Below are 13,960 nucleotides of genomic sequence, written 5' to 3' on the forward strand. Positions count from 1 at the left end.
ATTTTAATGCAATAAAGGACGCACTAGCACATCTGAACATTTAGGTTTGGAAAGCACTTAGGAATAGAAATCATTCAAGTACGCTACTCTTGATATTCGGCTCCTTTTTTGAAATTATTATTATTATTATCATCAAGGTTTTTTTTTTGTTTCTTTAACATAAAAACATTTTGAATATATTTATAAATAGCAGTACTGAATTAACTGTGACTGTGATTAGCATATCTGCAGCGGCGATTGTAAAATCAAAACTTCAAGTGAATCCCAAACAAATGATGTGAATTTTATTAATATTTTTGTTTAAATTCCTTTGTAGTATTTTGCATAATGTTAACCACACAATCGGTGATAAAAGTAACTTGTATTGCAATTCTTTCGGAGGTTTTATATCAGTTTTCTAAACGAATATATAAAAAACTCAAAAAGAAAATCAAGCCGGGTAGCCTTACGTATTCTTTAATGCAAGTGTACAAAAGTGAGAAGTCTCTAGATCATTTAAATAAAGTACTTTTTTTCCCAGATCCTGGTTTAACGTGCAAGCGAACAGCTTTTGGACGTATTTGTAAAGACCAAACTTGCCGCGCTGTTCATGATGAGACATCCTTGAATTGCTTGTTGAATGTGTTAAGATTTACTAACCATACACTGGATGTTTGTGTATACATGATAACTTGTAGTGTATTAGGTGATGCATTAGTTGAATGCCAAGAAAGAGATGTCAAAATCAGAGTGATAACAGAAATAAGAAACAGTGGGGAAGAAGGTGAAGTCATTGGTTCACAGATTGGAAAATTAAGAACTGCCGGTAATTTTTCTTGATTTTCGATAAAGTGTGTAATTTACTTTTGAAATAAAAAAAAAAATCGTCGAATTTTTTAGCTAATGTTTATTTTTTGCTTCATATTGTAAGTTTTTGTTACTTTATATATTTTAGCAAATAATAATTCCTTTTAAATTCAGTGTCTACTGCAAGGATTTTTATTCAGATGGAGCTGTGGTGAAATTCTAAGAGCTCCTAAATTACTCCTCTTTTTTTTCTTTTCTTCCTTATATCTCCTTGTTTTACCCTCTTAATAAACACCTAAGAAAAAAAAATTGGAGCTAAAATAAGTGAAAAACAATCTTTAAATTACTGATGAATTTCCAATTGTGCTGCTGTCTAGGGCCACATGGAGGTCAATTAAAAAATTTTATTTTCCTAGTTGTCAAATAAAGTTTGTCAAAAATGCAAATTCTATGAATCTGGCTAATATTAACACTATGAAATATAAATGAATAGGTTCTTATATTTTTTATCTTATTTATTTTGTTATTATAATATTTATACTCGTAGAATGTCTGCTTTGAATGTGTATGCGAGACAGTCTGGAGTTAGAAAATAAATATAAATAAGTGCATTTTTTAAGGAAAAAAAATTTAAAGGAATAATCTAAAATAAATTATTAAAATGTTTTTAAATGTGAAGGTAAATATACTATTTTCTTAAAACAGGAATCTAGGGCTATAAACTACTTGAATCCACCTTTGCCTTAAATAATGTTTCTATGTGTAATATTCTTTAAGTAATATGTATGATATTTCTTAAAGTAGTATTTTCAAATGGATTCATCAACTGATCTTTATGATTAATTTCTATTCTTTCTGTAAGCAACAGCATTGAAATTATTTAGAATGCACAGAAAAGAAACATTTCAACCTTGAATTTTTGTTCATAAAAGAACTTAAATTGACAGATAGATGACATTGTAATTTTTGTTCCTTTGAAAAATAATTAAATCACTGTTCTTCCTCCCTACTACTCTATCATAGATAATAATACTTCTATTATTCCTTCATGCAAATTCCAAATGTGTAGTTCTATATGAATATAAAGACTATTAGGTTAAAGAATTAAATAAAGTTAAATATAAAATAATTATTTCATTTTATATTTGCATCTGAAATCTTTATTGAATGGTGATATCTTATTGTTATGCATTAGCTTCAGAACTCGGAGTATTCCAAATTTGAGCCCTTATTCAGCTTAAAGATTTGCCATGTATTGGGCCTGTTATATTTTTAGATCAAACATCTTCCTGTTTGTATGTATGTTTAGAGATGGAGGGGAAGAGGGGGGACTAGATCATCATCATCATCTATGATTCAAAGTTGCAAGATTTATCCAAATGGCTATTGTGTTGCTTCAAAATGGAGCATTAATATAAATAAAATAAAATTCTTTAAAACAATCCTGGATAAAATTTTCTTCAGTTTCCCAATTTTACAGTAATAAATTAATAATTGTTATACAGTTAGCTTAAATTTACCTTAATTCACTAAAGCAATTGCTACTTGATCCTTAGTTATAGTTTGTTTTATCAATTTGTGAAAATCTTCTTCTAGGTATATCAGTCCGTTGTCGATCTTCATCATTCTGGATGCACCACAAATTTCTAGTGGCAGATAATGAGATCTTAGTAAATGGTTCCTTCAATTGGACTAATCAAGCTGTCATGGGAAACTATGAAAATCTCATAATTACAAGTGAAGAAACTCTCGTGAAGCCATTTATAACAGAATTCCAAAGATTGTGGGATCATCTTGGTCCTAAAAATGGCCTTGAAGAGTAAAGTCTTTCATTATGCTTTTTAGTCCTCATATTTTTTATATAAAAATTTAAGCAATAAAATTATTTTTATTCAAATATATGTATAATTTTTTTTTTTGCTAAGAATACAGAATAGATTTTTTTTTTATCAGCTCATCAATGAATTTTACTATTAGAATAATAGTAATATACTTAATTTGCTAATTTTTTTTAGTCTAATCAATTCAAATCAGTTGAATCTTTAATAAGCATCATGTTAGAAATCAATAAATATGATGTATATTTCATGGTTGTACTATGATTAGACTGGTAGGTGTAGAGATTTCTGCAAGACGTAAATATGAGTTGTTTTCTTTAAAAAGTTTTTCATGAAACTGTTATCCTCTAACTTCTCAAAGAGGTAAAGCAATATTCTTTCTTGCTGCATGTCTGCAAATAAAAATTATTCTTTTACATACTCGCCATAAGTATTGGAACTTATGCGCTCAGTTTTAAAGTTCAGTAGGTATTAACAGTAATTAAGCTATATATTTTTTTTTGTTTAATCTTTAGCAGACTTTATTATCTTTTAAATAATAGTATTCATAAAATTTATTATTTAATTTATTCTTAGAGTATGTACAAATTCCTGAAGTATAAGGGCAGGAGTTCATAATATTAAAAAAGTACATGTAGCATTTATTTATTTTACTACAACCACTTGAATTTTAAAAACTGTACTTTGATTAATAGTACCTAAATTTTAAAAAGCTCTGATAATACAGATACATTTGCAAAGCAGAATCCACTATGAATATTAAATATAAAAAGATTTTTATACATTTATTTATTTATAAACAAATTTATGACAAATACTAAATAATGAATGTACAAAATTTATCTATTTCTCTAATAATAGAAGAACACTCTGCAGAATTTCACACTCCATCTTTGAAAGCTAAAGCAGTCAATGCTTTGGAATGTCCACTGTATTCCCTCTTCACTTCTCCTTTAGCGATGCACCACAACCTTGCAAGGTTATCAGATGAAGCTACAAGAAAAGGAAAATTATTTAACACTAATAATGATGCAAGTTTTACACACTCAAAAATTTTGTTACTTTTTAATTTTTTGCCTTTATAAGTTTTATAAACATAAAATCTTATCTTCAATTATATTTTACTCACACTATTATCGTGGCTTTATATAATATCTAGATATTAATTAATCATTATTTTCTTAATGTAATACATTAGTAACATCACAAAAGAAAGGGATGAAAAATTATTGTACTGCAAAATAAAAATAAGAAAGATCAAGCATTGCTTAATAATAATTTTATTGAATTTGTAAATTAATAATTATACTTTTGATTATGCTTAAAGTGCAAGGTCAAGTAAAAAAAATTACCTGATAATTCAAGCTAATTATGTTAGGTCAATTAGTAGACCTAGTTTCTACTAGAAGGTTAATTGGAATCTTTTTAGTTTGGCACTAGATTAAGCTATTTGTATCCAAAATGTTAATTTATTGAGAATTATTTTTTATCTTAAATAAATGCATGAATTTTACTCTTTAAAATTTATTAAAAATAAATGTCTGATTCAGAAATTTAAAACACAGGTAGAATTTTGTTTTTGCCTTTCTAAAACATTTGTATAAAATTTCAAGATAATTTTTTAAACTGCATAACTTTATAAATTACGGTTTTTTGTATTCAAAAGCATGAAACAGAAAATAAACAAACCAGTGAACAGGTACTGAGAATCAGCACTAAATGCTAAATCCCAAACCCAACGTTGGTTGTTGTCTCTCAGCTCGATCATAGGAGTGGGACGGATCTTCTTCCACTCAATGTTGTTATTTTCATATGAAGGATCTACAATTTGACTGCTGGGAAGAAGATTCAGATCTGCTGTTCTCCATACTTTAGCAGAACAATCTGCTGAAGTTGTTACAAGCAATCTAAGTAACACAAAATTAACTATATAATAATTTTTTTGCAAAAAATAATCATGTATGTATAGTAAAAATTTTTTTATAAAATTATTCAAAATTAATAATAAATATTTTAAAAAAATCAAGCAACATACGTAGAATCAGGACTAAATTTGCATTTCAGTGCATATGTGTCGTGTGCTTGGAATTTTAACTGTCTAATAGGTCTCACATGAGAGCTATCACTTCCTCTATGACTAAGGAGAAAAATATAGCAATTGCCCTAAAAAAGAAGAAGATAATATGTTAATGTATGACTAACACATACTTAAAAGTGAATATAATATAAGTTGCATATTATTTCAGCACTTGAGTTTTTAAAAGCTTTACTTTAAATAATCTAAGAAAGTAAAATTTTTTAATCCTGATCTCCACATAGCTTGAATGAATGAATAATATTATTATCATACAGCATGATTATAGGCTTAAAAAAGAAAAAAAAATTATCGGGCTATATAAATTTTTTAACTAGATTATTGCTTTTTTTAATGTAAATGTACCAATGAAAAATATGTTAGCTATTTAATACTATAAGAAAAATTGATATTAGAAGAAAAAATGCAGACAATGATACTATTTTTCACAAAGATATCTGTTAAATAATTTATAAACATACAGGCTAATAATAAAAGTTTTTCCATTAAAATTTATAACAAATCTGTATCATAATTTATATAGCTTATAAGCAATAATTTTTTCTTATTAAGGTATTGCAAAAATTATTTATGTAGCAAAATATCATAATCTGAATAGATTACAGTTTCAATATTTTATAGAATAATTTAGAAATAGTTATGTATAGATTAGGATTAGTTTCTTTTTAAGGTAAAGAATGGCCTTTCTTTTAAAATTAAACAGCATTATTATACATCAGATTTATTTTAGAAAACATTTATGATCAAAATTTATGTAAAAAAAGAGAGAATGTTAGAATTTATTTATTTTTATTTCAAAATCAGAATGACTTATTTTTGTAAAATATTACACAGAATGCTATACAGAGACATAGTTCAGAATTACAATTCTGATATTAATAAATACAAAAGATAAAGCACCTTGTTGTCAACAGCAGCCATAAATGTTCCTTCTGCATCTATGTGGATATATTGAATTGAAACATGAGGCTCACTCACCTAAATTGAATAATGATGACAGTATTTTAATGCAGAGATTAGCAGTACATTTTTTCAGACTTAAACAACAAAACAAAAAGTCTTTGCAAAATAACAAAAACTACTTATAAATTTATAAATTGTTCAAAAACAATATGTGAACTGCATTCAATATACATAATATAAATCTAATATATATTAAATTTTAAGTGTAGAAGTTTATCTGATAGATTTCACTCCCACTTGTTTTCGGTAAAATGAATTTTTATAGTTCTATGTATCCAAACAGATTACAATGAAGATTACTTAAAAATAACCAAAAACTTCATAGGATAATGTATAAAGTTTGGGAATTAACTTATCTACAATAAAAAAAACAAAGGTAAATATTTTTTTTCCAAAACAGAAAAATTTTCTTTGCATAGCTAAGATGTTATTTTAAAAATATTGCTTTTAAAATAAAATATTTTTAATAAAAATCAATGATTTTACAAAATAATTTATCATGATTACAGATGTCATGTTAGAATTCTAAAGAATTCATTGTACTGTCTTAATAAATCAATTATTGAATGATCATTTCCTAAAAATAAGACACTTTATTTTATGAAAGTAAGCAGCAAAGAAATTTATTTTTTATATTATCTTATTTTTTTATCAATTATATTTTAAAAGACTAAACAATGTAAAATAACAAATAATACTAATTAAAAATTTATTATAATCTTACTTTAAAAAATGGTTTCTTTGAAGGCTGTTCATCACCTAGTCTGAGATCCCACAGAAATATAGCACCATTTTGATCTCCTATGTAGAGTTCACTTTGGTTTGGATGCAAACATACACAATTAACAGGAGCGCCAGCATTAAATGATCGTTGACACTGTAGAGTTCTTGTTCTGAAAAATAAAACAAGGTTGAAAAATTTCAATTTATTTTTCTCTGAAATATTTATAAATTATTGTAATGCTTTAAACTAATACTGCAGTCAATCTTCCTCAAACTAAAAAGTGATAATCCATTTTGAACTGAAAGAATATTTTCCCTACATTAAGTCTATGAATAATATGTTAGATTTGTCCAGAAAGTATGTTTATGTTATGCACAAGCCATTATAGTAGCGGATTTATGATTTTGTGGCTTTTTTAGACAGTGAATAATATGAAGCTGTTATTTTAACAAACTAATCAATTTAATTTTAAAATGTCAGCATATTTTTAACAATAAACAAGCTTAATAATTTTTTATTTTAGCAATTTGTGAATATTTATTTATTATTATTCATTTAGAATAATTCTTAATTACATAACATCCATGTTTGTATACAATATTATTCAAGCAGAGACTGAATATTTATAAAAGTTTTAAACAAATAGATATGATTATATTTGATAATATGTTAATAATATTCTAATATTTTATAATTTACAGAATTTGTATTTTTAAAAAACTTTGGCAACTAAGCAATTAACATTTTTAAAATCAAGTTTACTATCCCCCCCCCCCCAGCCAATGCTGCCTAGGAAATCCTTCATTGTTTCCTTAGATAGTAAAACAAAGAAAACATTGTGGCACTGAAACATTTATTGGATCATGTAATTATTTTTCAGGATTTTTACATATATAATTCTAACATTTATTATACAGTGTGTTTGTGTATTGTTCTTTGATATCTCAATTTCTGAAACAATAAAAACCTCATGACAATTTTTAGTCTCAAGGATTGGAATATCTCTTAAAAATGTCTACTATTCCACTTTATCAAGTTAAAGTTCTTTACAATGCACTGCATCATCGATTCCACACAGGATATTTATATCAGAAAAACAAGGTATCAATTGCTTACTTATGATGCTTGAACTAAATTCAAGGATTAGGATATCTTATCAATTCCATATAATTATAAAGATGGAATATTTTCCTCTGGATTGCTTATCATTAGCATCCTTGGAAAAATAACACCAGTTGCTTGTTTGTGATATTCAACCTAAACCTACTGTTGAGAATGAATTTTGATAAATACTAAATTCTATACTTTTAACGATTTCACTGATTAACTATTCTCATGGTCAACAGGGAACAAAATGTGTGATCAAAATGTCATCCACTAAAACTGCAATAATATGAACAATTGACAAGTCTCAAATGTTTCATAAGTTCAATAATGATCTTCTAATACAATAGCTACACTAGCCTTTTGCAATGCATGGGCCTACCATATGCTAGTAGTGCAGAAAACTTCCTTTCTGAAAAATGCTTATATATTACACTTTAAATATAAATGCTTTTATAATAAAAAAATACAAACAAGTTGATTTTTATCCCATATTTTATATCAAAAAGTTTTCATTATGGTGAATGTTACAATTTCAAATATTTAGAGCAAAATTTATTATTCCAAAACTATTACAGAGAATAATGAAATAAATAAAGTAATGCCACAAACTCTCTTTCTTCAACTATAAAGTTTTACGGAATTAGATTTCTAAACTGTAATTATTCACATATAAACTAAAAAACTCTATGTAAAACAAAATTATGGCAGCAATTTTTTGCATTAGTACTTAAATTGTTGGTAAAAAACACTTGTTGTATACAAATTCAATAATGTATAATGTATAAAAATATATAATGTATATAAATTCAATAATAGTTCTCCACAATTATAGAAACACTTGTTTATTTTTAATAAATTACTTTCTTTTTTGTGCAACAAAAAAAATTCATGCATTGAATTCATTTTTGTACCAGAAACAGCTTAACTAATGCATGTAAAATTATTTTTCCTTAAAATCCATAAATATATGTAAAGAAAACTATTTTTGAGAAATATGTTTAGAAAGACTCAATAAAGAAAATAAAATATAATACTTTTGATAAATTTCAGTATATTTGTTTTATATATTTCTACTTGTAAGTATAAAAAAAAAATCTTCAAAATAATTCTTTTAGAATTATTATGTATCTTTTAGAATTAGAATTTTCTTTTTCTTAAAAACAATTAATATATGAAATGGTAATATTTATACTTCAGATATCAATGCAGTCTACCTCAAATCCCAAACTCTAGCTGCATTATCTTCTGATCCAGTAAACATCCATCGTCCTTCTTCTTGAAAACCAACAGCAGTGAAATTTTTTGGCACTCCTTCATAGTTTACAACAGGATTGGGATTATTAGAATATATATCATACATTCGAATATGTTGGAAACCTGCATTTAAGAATATTATAATTATTCTTTAGATAGCATTTATATGTAACAAAAGGATGTTTTAAACAAAAGAGTAAACTATCATCACAATTCACTGGAAAACAACAATGTTCTTAACTTTCATACTCTGGCTTTGCTTAATTTATGTGGTCATACACATAAAAAAGAAACACATAAAAAAAGGAAGAAATTTTTAGAAACTACTTATGATATTGATGAATTTAAAATTAGATTTAAAGAAAACAAAGCCAATACAATCAGATATGGTTACAAAAAAGTTTTCATTTTGAAAATATCTTAGTTAAATATGAATAAAAAAGTATATTATAAGCATTATTAAATTTATCAATATTTGGTGTATATTATCAAAAAAAAAAAAAAAAAAACTATTGGGTTATATATATCAAATAAAACTTTAAACTCAAAAGGGAATTTATGTTCAAATTAGTGGTGCAGCAAGTGTACTATATGTGTAACTTTTCTGCCTCCTAATCATCACCAGTGGTTTAGTAAATATAGATGTTGAAATGGATATGATATTTTCTCATCCCTTGAACATATTTCCCCTTAAAGTGACATAAGCACACTAACACTTTGTCTATTGGCACCTCTTAAGAGAAGAGTGGCACTTGAGACACTTTATACTCCCCTCAATCCCCGGATGTTATGTGATATATTGTATTTGTGACACACATCTATATTTCACCTTGTTCATCTACATCAGTATCACTATAACATGCTATATGAGGATTAAATCATTTCATTTACTGGTAATACTAATATCATTGTTAAAAAACTAGTTATTTCATTATAATTAATGACTATACTACATATAGCTGGGCTTGTACATATCTTGGAAAACTTTCCAACGTAAATTATTATAGTGTATGGAAAGTTTTTGAATACATAGTTTTAGTACATACATATACATAGTTTTGAAATACATATTTAGAATAATGTTTTCTTTTCAATATATATATTAACTTTCAATCTGTTTAATGAAACATTAATTGCTTTAAAGTATGTATTGTATCTTTGAATTATATTAAGGTAAGATACGTTAACATATTAATGATTGTTTATTTAGAATAAGTACCAAATAAGTATTTAAGTATTTATTATAACAATAAATGCATTCATAATTCTCATTTAATTAGTAAACAATTTGATTAGAATAAAACAAAAATCAGATTTTATCATTATAATTTTTTTCAAATGAATTATCTTCATTTGGCTTATTATAGAAACATTAAAAAAATACTTGCCAGCTGCAGCTAATAGTTGTCTATTTGGATGAATTTCCATGCTGTTTATTTGCTAGACAGTATATATCAAGGAGCCAAACTTCAAACAATGAGAAAAAAATATAAAAAATTATAATTTTTTCAAATTATTCAAATGTGTAAAAATTATAAAAGAAAAATTATTATTTAAGTAAAATGTTATTTTTTCATTAAACAGCATTTAATTCTGGTAAACTTTTCCTTTCTATATTTTATTCTTTTTTTCCTTTTTAATACAAAACTTGAATTTATATTAGAATGGTCCTGATTTAAATAAATAAATAAAAAGAATTCATTCATCTTAATAATAAATTATCCCCAAAATGTTAATTTTTTTTTGTTCTAAATTCTTATCTTTATATTCTTTTTTTAAAATTTATAGCTCTGAATTATATAGGAGTAAATCATAATTATGTGAATGGACTTATTTATTATTTTTTTTTAATTATTTAGTATTTTTTGTTTATATTTGTCTAAATTCTGCATTCATGTAATTTAACTGTAATTTTAAAACTGTATGTAACTGTAGTTAAAAGATTAGGAAATAACATATTCATAAAAATTATTAAGAAAACCAAGAATAAACTATTTATGGGAAAGAAATATTGAAAATTTCTCTAAACATATATTGATGATCAGTAAAATACATCATAACAAGATGATATGAATGAGATTTTTGTCACCTCATATAATTTGGAAATAAAAGTATCATCAGATAAATAGTAATTTGCAGTTTGAAGAGATTTGGAAATAATTCTTGATCTGATGCAAGTCAAATTATTTAAAAAAAATTTATGCCAATTCATATTTACAGTATTTAAAAAGTTTTATATGGTGAAATTAATAGTAGCAGACACAACATATTTTTATATGTATCAGCACTGTTGATAAAACTCCATGATATTAAAAAAAAAACTTTATTTTGAATGTAGTTTAGATAGACAATATAGCTTTGCTTGTACTGTCAACCTTAGTTGCCAGTGACTACAAAACAAATAATCAATATATAAAAAGTTTTAGATGGAAAAATTAATAGTAGCAGACACAACATATTTTTATATGTATCAGCACTGTAGATAAAACTCCATGATATTAAAAAAAACAACTTTATTTTCAATGTAGTTTAGATAGACAATATAGCTTTGCTCGTACTGTCAACCTTAGTTGCCAGTGACTACAAAACAAATAATCAAATTAATAATTTAAAAGAATAATCTGTAACTGAAATGACATCAGTATAATTATGTTAAAATGAAGTCAAAAGGATACCGAACTAGGATGTTGAACAGAAAACTGTCGCACACCACTGTGTGCCTGCCAAAAATGTATGGTGTGGTCATACCCACCAGTTGCTAATATCACTTTGTTCTGTGATTCCTCTGTAGTCATTTTTGTAGAATTCCTATAATGAAAGTTATTTTTTGTAAACTTAAAATCAATAATAAAAATGTGCACATATACTTTTTTTTAAAAATTGAGTATAAAGGAAAAATATTGCAATAACTTTAAAAATAAAAATTAAAACTTGAGATTTTGCTAAAACCTAAAATTTTTAAAAACACATCTTTATGACATTTTTTATATAGTTGTCTGCAAACTTAAGAACTCAAAAAAAAAAAAAAAATGCTTTAAGCTAGATGGATAAAATTTGGTTTATAGCATTTACATTAGATTTGTAGATTTCTATCAAATTTTGGATGAAATTCACATAGTTAGAGTTTATCTGTCAGTCTAATTTCAAATGAACACAATAATTATAAAATGTACAGTTAAATGGATAAAATTTGGTATACAAGTTTAGTATCTGATATTTAGACATGTAGCAAATTTTGAAAAAAATCTGTCCCTGGGTTGGATGTTTTGTTCTGTACATCTGAGTGTATGTAAATGCAATAACTCAAAAAATATTTATATTTACAATTTTGAGGAATAAAATTTGGTATTGTGATCTTATTACTGAAATTATAATTTTGTATCAAATTTTGCTTATAAGGGTGTTAAGCATATTCAGTTTTTTTTATTATATTGCAACATATAAAATTCTTAAACGGAACTTTGTCGGTCCACATAAGTGTCAGAAGAGGAGGTTCTACTTGTATTGGCAACCTTGTCTAGTCTTTGATTAACTTGAAATAAAAATCTGAGCACTTAAGGAGTTCCATAATTTTCATGTGGCACGAACATGCATAACATTTAAAAAAAAAAAAAAATATGCAATACATTATTGGAGAGAACACTTCTTATGGTTATTTTTTACTTAGTCCTGAATAAACTGCATAAAATTGAATACACAAAAGTCTAAAAAGCTACAAAAATATATATTTTCTATAATAATTCTAGGAATTGAAGACAAAAGTCATAAAAAAAACACAACTACCATTAAAACAACCATTAAAATTACTCATCAACTTACAAGATCAAATGGTTCTATAATTTTTTTTATTTGTTTTATTATAAGAAGAGCAAATCACATAAGAATGATAACAATGTGAATGAAATTATGTTAATAAATCTTAGATTTAATTTTATCTATAATCAGTAAATTATTCATAACCCAATAAATTAATAGGAAACTAAAATTAAGAAAGAAAAACTGATGAATTAAAATATTTTATTATTGAAATAAAAGTTTTTATGGCACTGGTGAAGTAACTATATGTCATCAAAAACTTTCCATTGGCCATGTGCTATTGGCTAAGCTTAGTATAAATGAATCTATTAGAGTGCATTCAGTAAAAAGGAGAATTAGATACCACTTCCACACCAAGGCTGAAAAATTCCAGTCAAACCTATCGAAACTCCTCAAATTAACAATAAAAATAATGATAAAAATTTAAGAAAAAAGATCAATATATTTGGTAATTTATAATCTTAAAAAGTTACAATTTGGTCCCATTCATGCATCTGATTGTCTTATATAGCTATGTAATCGGTGGTGATTAATTGCTGGCATGTTATTGATACACGGGCATGGTTTTTATTTAATAACATGCAATTCACCTTCTTTACTTGAAAGACATGGTGCAAAGGTTCTAAGTAATGAAAAACTAATCTTTAGATATACCATATGACAAAACTTTTTTTTCCCCAAACTGTTCTTCAATTCATTGATTGAAAAATAAGATATAAGTATATAAAAAAAGAAATTTTCTTATCTTGGAAAATAATAAATGTTAATTGCAAATTCATACATTAATACTATGAATTTTTCAAATATGTTGCACTGAGAAATAATAATTTCAGCAGTAAGTTAATCAAAAAAAAATTTGAATAACTTTTCTCTTATTAAGTGAAAATCATTTCACTCAAATTGAATAAATTTATCAATTAATGTGTTTACAATGTAAATATAAATGTTTTTATAATAGTTATATAAGTTTTCTTTTAAAGCTGTTGCTGACCAAAAAAAGAAAAAAAAAAAAACCACCCTTCTTACTTACTGAAAATGATTAAAAATTTTTTATCTGTCTTATTTTCAGCAAATATTTTTATTCAGAGAATTTCTCAATAAAAATCCACGCTTATAACTATTAAACGATTACAACAAAAAACAATTAGGTGATTACAGCAAAATTAAAATAAAATTATGATAATTCATTAATTTAAATAACAATATTTTTCGCCGTAGATTTGTTTAGAATGAAAGTAAATATTTATATTTATCTTAGAACGAAATGCGGTTGCAGGTAATATGTTATGTAGTAAAAGAAGCAATTTAAAAACAGATAAAAAAGGTCATTCAAACCTTTTCAAGAAATCATTTGAATTGAAAAAAGAATAATTTTAA

General features: G+C 25.3%; 2 protein-coding genes across 3 annotated transcripts; one reads left to right on the forward strand and one right to left on the reverse strand.

Moving 5' to 3' along the window:
- The first annotated feature begins 235 nt into the window (after positions 1–235).
- Positions 236–2,651, forward strand: LOC129984387 (uncharacterized). The gene is made up of 2 exons (XM_056094266.1): positions 236–805; positions 2,383–2,651. Exons 1-2 carry the CDS (start codon positions 328–330, stop codon positions 2,607–2,609), a joined length of 705 nt encoding a protein of 234 aa, XP_055950241.1. The 5' UTR covers positions 236–327; the 3' UTR covers positions 2,610–2,651.
- Positions 2,652–3,438: 787 nt separating this feature from the next.
- LOC129984137 (target of rapamycin complex subunit lst8-like) lies at positions 3,439–13,825 on the reverse strand. Of its 2 annotated transcripts, none has more exons than XM_056093933.1 (9): positions 13,610–13,825; positions 11,443–11,575; positions 10,156–10,207; positions 8,728–8,890; positions 6,407–6,575; positions 5,620–5,697; positions 4,660–4,787; positions 4,314–4,531; positions 3,439–3,617 (listed from the first exon to the last, which is right to left on the reverse strand). In XM_056093933.1, the coding sequence occupies exons 2-9, from the start codon at positions 11,560–11,562 to the stop codon at positions 3,505–3,507; spliced, it is 1,041 nt and encodes a 346-aa protein (XP_055949908.1). In that variant the 5' UTR covers positions 11,563–11,575; positions 13,610–13,825; the 3' UTR covers positions 3,439–3,504. The 2 variants fall into 2 exon arrangements, with proteins under 2 accessions (XP_055949908.1, XP_055949907.1); XM_056093932.1 differs by having other exon boundaries at positions 3,440–3,617; positions 13,614–13,825.
- Positions 13,826–13,960: the final 135 nt, after the last annotated feature.

This window comes from Argiope bruennichi, chromosome 9 (genome assembly GCF_947563725.1).
Source record: "Argiope bruennichi chromosome 9, qqArgBrue1.1, whole genome shotgun sequence".
NCBI lineage: Eukaryota > Metazoa > Arthropoda > Arachnida > Araneae > Araneidae > Argiope > Argiope bruennichi.